Source organism: Impatiens glandulifera, chromosome 1 (assembly GCF_907164915.1).
Source record: "Impatiens glandulifera chromosome 1, dImpGla2.1, whole genome shotgun sequence".
Lineage (NCBI taxonomy): Eukaryota > Viridiplantae > Streptophyta > Magnoliopsida > Ericales > Balsaminaceae > Impatiens > Impatiens glandulifera.
This window is the reverse complement of record NC_061862.1, coordinates 20775695-20788269: the sequence shown is the minus strand read 5'-3', so window position 1 is coordinate 20788269 and position 12575 is coordinate 20775695. Positions and strand designations below refer to the sequence as shown.

Here is a 12575-nt window from a genome sequence, read left to right as displayed (position 1 = left end):
GTTTATAGGTGTCATTACAGCCTGTGCGCATGCAGGATTGGTGGAGAAAGGCGAGAGATATTTCGAGATGATGGTTGAGAAAGCGAGTCCCACCATGGAGCATTATTCATGCATGGTTAATCTTTATAGTCGAGCAGGGATGCTTGACAAGGCTTTGAATGTAATAAATGGGATGCCATTTGCAGCAGATGCGACGATTTGGCGAATACTTCTGGCAGGTTGTCGTAACCAACTGAATTTGGAAATGGGGAAATTTGCTGCGAAGAAACTGATATCACTCGACCCTGGAGATTCGGCTGCATATGTTCTGCAATCGAATATGTATGCAGCAGCTGGTAAGTGGGAGGAGAAAGATGGAGTGAGGAAAATGATGGATGAGAAGAAGGTGAAGAAAGAAGCTGGGTATAGTTGGGTTGAGGTAAACCATAGGAGGTACCGTTTCATGGCAGGAGATCATTCTCATCCTTTGTCCAATTCTATTTACTTGAAATTGGAGGAGATATGTGATCGAGTGAAAGAGGCTGGATATGTGGCAGATACGAGTTTTGTGCTGCACGATGTTGAGCTACAAACGAAGGAAGTGATGCTTTCTCAGCACAGTGAGAGACTGGCTATTGCTTTTGCTTTGTTAGCCACACCGGCTGGAATGTGTATTCAGATTGCGAAGAATCTTAGAGTTTGTGGAGACTGTCATGCGTTTATTAAATTGATTTCGGATATTGAAAATAGGGAAATAGTTGTCCGAGATACAGTCAGGTTTCACCATTTTAAAGATGGTGTATGTTCCTGTGGTGACTACTGGTGATATATAGAGTTTTAAGTACAAACAAACAGCAAAAAGCAAAAGGCAAAAAGCAGCAACAAAAGGCGATCTGAATCCTCAAACGACATTCTACACCTCCTCATACTTCACTTCAACTATGAAACAAATCCTCACCTGCCATCATCCCAAGAAATTGAGGTAAATTGTTTTGAATACTAAAAAATTATATATATTTATAGCTAGTGTATCACCTTAGATCCATATGTAGCAAACTCATTGTACTCTAGAGGGCTTTCCTCATGCTCAGAAGGCACTAAATGACCACAAGGGACCTTTATGTCATCTTTCCAAATGAAATGCTCCGATTCATCGGTTTTCTTTCTGCCTAATCCCACCACTCCCATCTTCTTTACTTGTAATGCCACTGCCTCCTGACAAATTGACCTTATTATGAATAAATGGACATATTTGACTTGGCTAACTTCCATTAAGGATCTACATATATTTTTGTTTTCTTTTTTGTTTTCTCACCTCCATCTCAGGTGTGCGATTATATTCTGTTATCTGATCTCCTAGAGAAGCAATGGCCAAAACTAAGAATCCATCCGGGCGATCAACAGAAGTAAACCCATATCTGGCTGCTGCAGCTGAAGTATCATAACATACAATTGACCTCCCAAACTGCAAGGGAAGCTCAACTATAAACGAGAAGATGGAAAGAAAAAAAAGAAGAAATTCAAACTTACCATATAACCAGGCTGAGGGAGCCAGCAGATTGATGGAAGGAAACCTTTATGCAAATGCCTTAACAGGTTGGAGCTCTTAGTTCCTGAAGCAAAAGATCAGTTGTTAGGAAATCGTTATTTTTTTAGACTAGGGTTTCTTCCTTAGAGGCTAGGACAACTTGGATTGAAAAATAAGAAGGCTTACCACACCACAACAAGTACTTGTTAGGAAGATTCTTAATCTCATCATAGGAAGGGCATGCAGTTGGGTCAACAGCCAATATGTTCTTAATAGACACCCCATAATTCTGCACAACAACGAGAGCATTTACTAGAGGAAAAGAATGTTGGCTACAGCCAGGAACATTTAAGGATCACATCTGAAATCATCTTACAACATCTCCGACTATGAAAGGTTCATATGTTGTCTCCAAATACTTCACTATCATCTTGTAGTCATCAGAGACCTTGTCTAGTGTAGACACAGAGCATCCTAGTTTCTTATATCGATCGAACAATGGATCATCAAGGGTAGGCTCCGTCATGTCACCGATGAAATGTGATGCCATTGTTATGTCCCTTACTGTCTCTAAGGTAGATGCAGCCTATATAGTGTAATAAACAGATTAACTAGGTAGAAAAGAAAAAATGAAATATACCCTTTCTATTCTCTATGTTCTTGCTTACATGATCTGCCAAGTCATGGAAATCTCGTAAGAGCATAGGCCTTGAGCTGGGCAGTAGAGAAAACCATCTACAGCTGATATCTCCCCACCAGGCTATCGCCTTCTGGCATGTCTTCTCAGTTGATTCCAAGATCTGAGGAAAATCTACAAGTAGTCCCTCACCTGAAAGGAACAGTTAATTTTAGATCATGTTAAGAAAAGAAGAGTAAAAGAGATAAAAGAATGGGGATGGAGAATGTGAAGATCTGACATCTTTTCAAATGAAAATCTGATAGCATCCCCACTGGAAGGTCAGGAAGGTCTAACCCTAACTCCATTATAGCATACCTGTCATGGAATTTTTTTTAACTAACATACCATCTCAGAAAATTCAAAATATTCAAAGGGAGATAGATGACCTGTAAATCTCTTGACTGCAAAGAATTTTCATGAAATTAGCTGCAATCGGATCCAGTTTGCTGTGAGCCACTGCTACTTCCAACTGTTGAAGACCAAGTCCGCCATGTCTGACGTCCATTCCATCAGCCTAGTCGGATATATGATGAGAAATCATGTTTAGTGGCTGTGGAAAGAATTGTGACAAATTTCAAATTAGCAAAAGAATACAAGCATCTCAGAACCATGTCTGTGGGATATAATTTATAATTTTTCTTCTCAAACTTCTTTTCCCTTTCCCATGGTTCAAACTCATTCCCAGTTAGCTCTTCGAAAAGCCTGACGAACTCTTCGATAGCACTTTCCACGTTCTCCCATTGTTTCACTCTCTCCTCTTCCCTTGCATCATCGCCACCAATCCTCCCTTTCTTGAAATACATGTGCAAGCCTTCATTGGGCACCATTATCAGCTGCATCACACAGAAGCTGCGAAATCGAAGATAGCATAACATAATCAGATATATATATGATCTGTTGCAGATACAATTGAAAATCTGGAGTTAAATTTTCAGTACTCATTCACTCTTGGTGCAAGGTCAGTTACTGCTAAGACACAGTTATATAGTATGCCATCTTTCTCAAGTATTACACCCCCTCTCTCCTGCAGCTTAGAATCTTTATGAACTCCCCTCTTTCCGTAGATCTTCACCTGCATCATTGACCATAACACATCATTTTTTTGCAGTGGGATGCATATGCTATCCCCTTGATCTCAAGCAAAAAAAGTATATATATGACTAACATACTTCAGCTACAAGGACCTCTTTATCGATGCCCTTTTGATCCACTGGGATTCCTTTTCCTTTAACGGAAAGATCACTGACTATGTCGTGGATATCGAAAGGCTGGGCCTCTAGTTTCTCTATGCTGTCATGAAGCCATTCCTCCCTTACTATTGGGATACCCTGTTCCCTAAGGAAATTATAATCTATGTGATAAGACAGTTATTTAACCCTACAAACATCAATAGAACATATCATTTATGAAGATTTGGAGGACACACAATGCTTTTGCTACTCTAGAGCTACCATCACCACCACGGCCGCGTTCTGCTGGTGACAGCACCAGACATGTTGCACCTTAAAAAAAGAAAGTATATGTCCAACATAAGGTTGCAAATAGATATCTCATAAAAGAACAAATGAAGAATCTACAATATACCAATTATGGAATTCGAGAGCATTCCTCCGTAACTCTCAATCTTCGATTTCCAGTAGCCCTGAGAGTGTCACCGGCAAAAGAAAATTATTCAGTCCACACATATATAGAACGTGAACTAGGCATGGTGAACAAGAACTTCATATTATCTATGCATACATGTTTACGAGAAAGTCTATCTGACAGAGAAATGCTCATTCCATCAAATGGTTTATCAGTCAAACATTCCCTCTTTAGCATGTATTTTGGGACTTGTTGCCTACTCTTTATTAACTGTGGCAACAAAGAAAAATAAACATGGTGGGACAATGTTCTTCACATGTAAACAAGTTTCTATTAAATTAACAAGTTCTTACATTACAAACTGTAGGTATATTTTTAATGAAATTGGGCAATTTGATGGGTTTCTTTTTCCTTGGTGGGTCCTTGGAGGTGTAGATGCAACTACACCATTCACTGTGATTGCCATTGCAAGTGAATGTCTCTCTCTGATTATACTGGATTTTGCCTCCACAAATTGAACAGTCCTCTAAGGCTCCATAGAACAACATATCTTGGCTGTTGAATAGAACAAATCCCTCCTATTAGATAAAAAAGAAATAAAGAAAGGCAATAGTGTAGTGTCACATACCAACGAGGTACAACAGCATCATCAGCGACACTGGAATCCTGTCCATTGGATTCAAGGATTTCGCGCATCATCTTGATGCTGAGATGCTCCCTGGTGGCCTTGCAGAACTTGTCAAATTCCATGGCAGCATCTATCACGGACTTACCGTGCTTGGACTTCTTCAAATCGTGTTCCTCTTCACTAGCTGCTGCCATCACGGACTTACCGTGCTTGGACTTCTTCAAATCGTGTTCCTCTTCACTAGTTTTGCTGTGCTCCGCCTTCTGCTTTCTAGTATTTTTTTTCTCTTCCTCCTCCCCAGATGAACTAGGATGTTTTGCACGAGATCTCGTTTCATGTAACTTTGAAGGATAATAGACGATTAATAATCATATTAAGTGATATTTTCTACTTAATTGCAGTTAGTGCATGCACAATGTGTTAAATGATCTATTCTCCTTGTATTTTATTTTAATCACTTCTATCCATACCAGCAACTACCATTTAAGTTGTAAATAGATTGAAAAACTCTAAATAATACTTCTATTTGTTATATGTCAAACCATTTTCTAGATTCTTTTAATTATAAATCATTTCTGCATGTTCCATTTTCTAATTATCAAAAGTTGTTATAAGCAAATAAATTAATATTTATTATTAGTGGGTCCTACAGATTATATAGGGAGGATGAATAATTTTAGTTTTACCAAATCATCAATTATTTAAATAATTAAATTTAATGTTATTTCACTTTACCACATATGATTCATTGATTACTTAATTAATTAAAATCTTTATTTTATTATTATATATTAATAATTTTAAGTCTTAAAATAATAATAATAATCATTAATATCATCAAAATCACCTATAATTAATTTTTTTTCTTAACCAAAATCCAAATTCAAATCAGCCCTTTGTTGCTTTGTTGTGATGTGACTTGATTTTCTCCATTAGAAACATTTAGACCTTAGTTGTGACCTTGATTAAATCTATATTTATGTTCAAATTAACACTCATACAACATGAATTCCAACTTCTAAGTACAAGTAGGTTGTAAAAGAATAAACTAATAAATTTATGTACATAACTTATCTCAGAGCTTTAAGTATCCACTAGACAAGAAGATGAACATATTCCACATAAAAAGTTATATGCATGATGAATCCAAAGTCAGAACTAAATGATAATTAAGACTACAAATATGATCATATATGTGTTGGGACTAACCTTCATCTTTCTTCAACCTGTGTCTGTGTCGAGAGAAATTGATAACTAAAAAAGGTCTGGGAAATTAGCTTTCATATGAACTAAGAAAGAGAGTTGCGTTTCCAATTTTACAACGTTGTTTGTACAAGACTTATCAGTAGCAGCTGTCTTTTTGAAACAACACCTGTCATCGACAGGCTTTTAGGTTCTGCCACCTGATCATTTATCCAAGGGCTCGGAGGTTCTGCCACCTGATCACTCTGCCGCTTTGATCATCTATCCTGATCAACATATATCTAATATTTGTGAAATATGATTCTTTTAATAAACAATTTACTTTTTATTCTTTAGTAAATAATATCCTTAACTCTTAACTCCAAGTCCAAATTATTCCAAGTCTTCACATGCCCAGAGTCCAGACTAGTCTATCATAGTACCAGAGCAAACATAATCCAGTTACTACAAATTTATGTCAGTTTTGTCCCATAATTTTTTCAAAATGTTTTCTTTTATTTGAAATTATTGTAAATTTCATTTTAAAAATAATTTCAAAACTTTCAATATGTTCAAATTAGCCACATATAGAGTTGGTCATACGGGTACTTGAGTTTTTGTGTCTAAGCATGACACATGACGTGCTTATTATTCGTTTGAAATTCGAAATTTTACATGACGGGTCCTCACTATGTTAAAGTAATTTTATTTATTTATTTTGAAATTTATTATTAGTTTATCTAGTTGGAACTTGGAACGAATTTTTTTTATATATAATATACTGATAAATATGTAAATATATATATTTAAAATGTGTCTCCGGTTATGCTGAAATATAAAAAATGACACTATATTGTCTAATGCCTTGAGTGCCCAAGTAGTCTCACACATTCTTAAAATACCATTAATTATAAAACATAACATGTGTGAGAATTTGAAATTATTTGTTATTAAGCCTGTTTTGAAATTATAAGGTAGAAAATTTACTTACAAACTTTAAAATGATTGGATTTATTAACAAAATTAATGATCAATTGTTATTTATGTAGCATGAATACTTAGAATTATAGTAATTGATAAGTAAGTTTAATCGATTGGATACGTTTAAACATGACAAGATAAATAAAAAATTTAGGGTCAAAATGAAAACAATTAAATTTGTTGAGTTTAACTTAAAAAAAAAATGGGCTGAAAAGGGAAAATACATTAGACATTCTTTCTACTCCGGGACATCCTCACCTCTTCATATTGTTCACAATCAGAGCCAGCCTTCCTAACTCTTTACTATTGATATCCCAAAAATTAAATAAAAAATCAATGCTTTTTTCATTCATTTTTGGTACGAGATTTAATAAATTTTTAATCCCAAACAATAATTAGGACATTTAAATTAATAATTTAATATTTTTTTATAAAAGAATTATTAAATTAGAAGTTTGTTTAGTTTAATTTATATATATATATATTATATCAAAAAGTGATATATATTATTAAGGTTGATTCGATACGGTATATCGTAATTTTTTTATCAATACCTTATACTTTACCAAAAAATTCGGTATAAAAAAATGGGAATAATGTCAATTTTGTTTACAAAATTGGAGCGATGTGTCAATTTTATTTATAAAGTCGCAAAATTCTATTTTTGTATATATAGTTGTCAAAATGTGTCAAAAATAAATAAATAACGGCAGCAATCTAACGGGGTTAAATTTGTATCCACGTGACATCCATGTATTTTTTTTTTATATTTCAAACGAACCTCAGGTCAGTAATTAAAATTACCATGTCTTTTTTTACAAACTTAATTTACCTCCATCAGTTCACCAGCAGCCGCCATCGTCAATTTCTTCATCAGCCATTGCCGTCGCTGCCCTCTTCACCAGCAGTGGTCATCGCCGCCCTCTTCACCCTCCTTACAAGCCACTGTCATCGTAACCCTCTTTGCGGCAACCCTAATATTGACGGACGAGAAAAAATGTTAGTTTTATCCTCCTTAACTTCTCTTGATGAATGTATAAATTAGTTACATAAACCTACTATGTTTTAGAAAAAATTAGTTACAGAAACCTGAATTTTCACATTTGAGGGTCTCTTGCAAGCAATTTTTGTTCAGGAATCGTTCTTTTTAATCTTTCTGTTTGCTGCCAAGATTCGAATTTTTTCATGAACTTTTGCATTTGTTCCTCTTAGAATGTTCTTTTTGGTGTTTGTCGTTGTTCTTAAACCTGAATCTTACATTTGAGGGTCTCTTGAGCAAGCAATTTTTGTTCAGGAATCGTTTTTTAAATCTTTCTGTTTGCTACCAAGATTCGAATTTTTTCTTAAATTTTGCATTTGTTCCTCTTATAATGTTATTTTTGGTGTTTGTTGTTGTTGTTCTTAAACCTGAATCTGTTTGCTACTAAGTCTGGCCACGACACTTGTACTTGTCCTTTTGGTGTTTGTTGTTGTTTCTATATTGACGAATTTCTTTCTTTCTATGAATCTTTGACCATTTAAGTTTAAGCAGTTCATACGAGTACTGAAAAAAGGTAACATGTAAAAGAGAACGAAAAGTGAATGTATGTTTTCTTTTTCTATTTTAGAACAACATATTTAGGATTATATCAATCAAAAATTTTCATCGTTCCATATGTATGCAAAAATAGATTGAATTAGTTACAGAAATAATCCATGCTTAGAAATTAGTTATAAAAAACAGTTTTCCATTGTTTTATTTTTCAATAGCTGTATTTGTTATTCAACATGTTTATGTCTTTTGAAATTTTTTATTTGTAGTCAATTAAATTTGTTTCATTTTTATATGTACACTAACTTTTTTCTTATTTTTCTTTTTCAGTTCGCAAAAATATATATTGTCTATAAATAATGGAGGAACATTTTACATGTGTCCTAATGAAGCGACCCAATATGTCAATGGATCGGAACACCTGGTAATTATAGATGATTTAGACTTATTTTCATACTGGAATATTCTAGAGATGATTAAGAATTTGGGGTATACAAATGCCGATAATAATAAGTTATATTACTGTATTCCTGGTCTTGGATTAACTATTGGTCTTATCTCTATTAGTGGAGACAAAGAAATTTTGGAAATATCTTCCTATTTAGTCAAGCATAAACATGTTTTGTTTACCTAGTGAATGAACTTGAGCAGCCATTGTCTATTGAGAAGAATCCAATCTTATATTTAAAAGGAGAACAAGTAAGGGAACGAGTTGAAACTGAAGCGGAAAAAGAACGAGTTGAAGAAAAAGAACCGATTGAAGTTGAAGCTGAAGAAAGGGAACGAGTTGAAACTGAAGAGGAAGAAGAAAGTGATAGTGAAGTAGATTCGACATATGTTCAACCTGTTAATGAAGAAGAAATCGATGAAGAAGAAAATGTTAATTTTAAGGAAAAAACATATGATGATTCGGATGTGGGGAGCTTCACTAATGGAGATGGGATAGATGTGAACCTCTGATTTTAATATCGAGAATTGGAGAATAAACTAGTGAGGAAACCAAGTAGAAGCTATGCATTTAATCCTAATGGTCATGCTACTTCAAAGTTTGTAACAAGTATGACATTAAATACAAAAGAAGATGTTAAATTAGCCATAATTAAATACAGTTGTGCTAATAAGTTTTCTTTGAGGTTAAGTGTTGCTAATAAAACGAACATCAAAGGAATATGCACTAAGGGAAAGTGTACTTGGACAATGTTCATTAGAAAAAATAACACAACAAATACTTGGATGATCAAGAGAATTCAATCTGAGCATACTTGTTATACGGTTAACAAGATTGGTTTAGTAACAGTCAAGTTCATTGCTTCCAAATTTGAGAACAATATAAGGATAGATCCTTCAATTACACATTTACACTATCCGTTTTTAGTGAATTATGTAAGACAGAGTTAAATGCTGAGGTGACAAAGTCAATGCTTGCAAGAGCTAAACGAATGGTTATTGAAGACTTAAAAGGCAATGTTTTGATAGAGTACTGAAAAATATTTAGTTATGTTGCTGAAATAAAATGCACAAATCCTGGATCAACAATTGAGTTGAAACTTACGTGTGATGAAGAAACAAATGAATTACATTTTCAACGAATTTATGTATGTTTTGATGTAGTGAAGAAATGATGGATGTCAGGGTGTAGACCAATACTCGGAGTAGACAGATGTTTCTTAAAAACTATATACAAATGTCAAATTTGAGAACAATATAAGGATAGATCCTTCAATTACACATTTATACTATCCGTTTTTAGTGAATTATGTAAGACATAGTTAAATGCTGAGGTGACAAAGTCAATGCTTGCAAGAGCTAAACGAATGGTTATTGAAGACTTAAAAGGCAATGTTTTGATAGAGTACTGGAAAATATTTAGTTATGTTGCTGAAATAAAATGCACAAATCCTGGATCAACAATTGAGTTGAAACTTACGTGTGATGAAGAAACAAATGAACTACATTTTCAACGAATTTATGTATGTTTTGATGTAGTGAAGAAATGATGGTTGTCAGGGTGTAGACCAATACTCGGAGTAGACAGATGTTTCTTAAAAACTATTTACAAATGTCAACTTTTATCTGCAATCGGTCGAGATGGAAACGACAGATTATACCCTCTTGCATGGGCTGATGTAGAATCCGAAAGCACATACTCGTGGTAGTGGTTTTTTGAACTACTAACAAAAGATATCGGATTAGATTTCTTTGAGGGTGTTGGTTTGACCCTAATATCTGATATGCAAAAGGGACTAATAGGAGCCGTGAAAAATGTATTTTCACAAGCTGAGCACAGATTGTGTGAGACATTGGTATGCCAACTGGGCTCGAAAATTTAAAGGTGGGGAACTCAAATTCCGGTTTTAGAAATGTGCGAAATCAACATATGTGGAACAACTAAATGAAAATATGATCAAGTTGGAAGCATTGATGGAGGGTGCTGCAAAAAGTGCGATTTTTGTCTCAGAAAAGATGTGGACAAAGATTTTTCAACCAGGGATCCCAAAATGTGATGTTGTAGACAATAACACGTGCGAGAGTTTTAACTCTTCTATCCTTCGAACTCGAGATAAAAACATATGCACTATGTTAGAGTTAATCAAGTTGAAAGTAATGGAAAAGAGAGTTAAGTACCGAATGTTAGTGCAAAAGTGACCTCACAACCTATCACCAAATGCCAAAAATCATCTTGAAGAAAATAAGTCTAAGTATCACAAATGCCAAATTTACTTTTTATTCTTTAGTAAATAATATCCTTACCACCAAGTCCAAATTATTCCAAGTCTTCACATGCCATCATTGTACCAGGGCAAACATAATTCAGTTATTAGCCACATAATTTAAGTCAGTTTTGTCCCATATAACTTTCAATATCCAGCCTTCCTAACTCTTTACTCTTGATATCCCAAAAAATTAAATAAAAAATCAATGCTTTTTTCATTCATCTTTGGGTACGAGCTTTAATAAATATTTAATCCCAAACAATAATTAGTACATTTAAATTAAAGTTAAGAAACAAAAAATGTATATTTAAACTGTTTTTATATTGTTTTTTTTATTAGAAATAGAAGAACTTGAGCTTTGAGGGCCGCTCATTTCAAGTAGAATGAGTGCTCATTAATAATTTTTTTATAAAAAAATTATTAAATTAGAAGTTTGTTTAGTTTAATATATATATATATATATATATTATATATATATATATATTATATATATATATATCAAAAGTGATATATATTATTAGGGTGGATTAAGTACGGTATATCGTAATTTTTTATCACTATCTTATACTTTATCGAAAATTTCGGTATAAAAAAATTCATACATTTACTGTTCCTTAATTATTGTATTGGTATACCGTTGAAAAAAACATATTTACTAAAACAAAAAATTCATCTTAGTATAATTAATACATAAACGTTTGACAAAATTAAATTTTTTTATTATAAATAAAATATTCTTTTTAAGAATCCAATATTTTGAGAGACTGTCAGATATTAAAAATAAATTTAATTACAAAAACTAGAGTTAATATTAATAAACATAAGTATAGTCTTCAAATTAGATTAAAGTGGAGACGAGAGAGGGAGATCCAAAACAGTCTTTCAATCGTATTTGAATTTGCAATTGTTTTTATAAATTGATAATACAATCTAATAATAATAAATATTAATTAATTTAAACTTAATTAACAAAAAAAAATCACTCCTTTTTATTTTTCTTTATTTTTTTTGAACAATTTAAGTTCGTCATCTTTAAGATCTTTTCATAAGCTCAATTTTTCTTCTTTTAGCCAATCATTTGTGCACACCAACACCTCCACCTCCACCATTTTAGGGCTTAAACGGTTCCTAAAAAGATTCACAATCTTATTACCCAAGTGAAAAGTAGACTCACTAGCCATACTTAAGGATGAGAATATCTAAAAATTACATATATTAAATAATATTACAATATAATTATATTTTAATTTGATTTTTAAAAATTATATTTTTATGATTTAATTAATAACAAATATGATTGGAAAAGAAAATGAATATGTTAAGTTTAGAGAGACATAACAGATACTTAAAAGTCGAGCCTCAAATATGTTCAGGGAAAAAAATAAATTACTAAAATTGGTTGATTCGTTAATAATTTCATAATACTTAAATATAATTTTTGAATAAATTAAAACATAATTATTTATAATATAATTATTAATTACTTATTTTCTTATAAATATTATATATATATATATTAATTTATAAATATTATTTTATTATTTCAGTATATTGAAAATTCGAAAATTTTATACTTTCATTGTACCAATAATTTCGGTATCAGTACCATACCTTACTTTTTTTTGGTATACCAAAATTTTGAAAATCCCGTACCCTTAAAATACCAATAATTTTGGTGTCGGTACCATATTTTACTTTTTTTCGGTATATCAAAAAAATCGATATTTTCGATATTTTACGGTATAATATTTTCGATATACCAATAATAT

General features: G+C 32.7%; 2 protein-coding genes across 2 annotated transcripts in view; one reads left to right on the top strand and one right to left on the bottom strand.

Moving 5' to 3' along the window:
* Positions 1 to 1145, top strand: part of LOC124920899 (pentatricopeptide repeat-containing protein At2g27610) — a 2507-nt gene extending 1362 nt beyond the window's left edge. Inside the window, exon 1 of the mRNA XM_047461477.1 lies at positions 1 to 1145. This exon is cut by the window's left edge and continues 1362 nt beyond it. Within this exon, the coding sequence (XP_047317433.1) occupies positions 1 to 805 (805 nt within the window). The 3' untranslated portion in view covers positions 806 to 1145.
* On the bottom strand, positions 698 to 7420 carry LOC124920516 (protein ADP-ribosyltransferase PARP3-like). The gene is made up of 18 exons (XM_047461019.1): positions 7394 to 7420; positions 4399 to 4751; positions 4124 to 4325; positions 3927 to 4040; positions 3771 to 3828; positions 3613 to 3688; positions 3356 to 3521; positions 3125 to 3258; positions 2795 to 3035; positions 2573 to 2700; positions 2425 to 2501; positions 2176 to 2336; positions 1884 to 2093; positions 1694 to 1796; positions 1510 to 1592; positions 1295 to 1444; positions 1015 to 1194; positions 698 to 937 (listed from the first exon to the last, which is right to left on the bottom strand). Exons 1-18 carry the CDS (start codon positions 7418 to 7420, stop codon positions 893 to 895), a joined length of 2508 nt encoding a protein of 835 aa, XP_047316975.1. The 3' UTR covers positions 698 to 892.
* Positions 7421 to 12575: the final 5155 nt, after the last annotated feature.

What these genes read in the sequence shown, in the direction of transcription:
- LOC124920516 (XM_047461019.1), bottom strand. Translation starts at nt 7,420, where the DNA reads ATGGCGGCTGCTGGTGAACTGATGGAG. An exon ending in AGATTTTCATTTGAAAAGAT is followed by an intron (nt 2,337 to 2,424) that starts GTCAGATCTTCA and finishes TGTTCCTTTCAG; the next exon opens with GTGAGGGACTACTTGTAGAT. An exon ending in TCCCTCAGCCTGGTTATATG is followed by an intron (nt 1,445 to 1,509) that starts GTAAGTTTGAAT and finishes CTTCCCTTGCAG; the next exon opens with TTTGGGAGGTCAATTGTATG.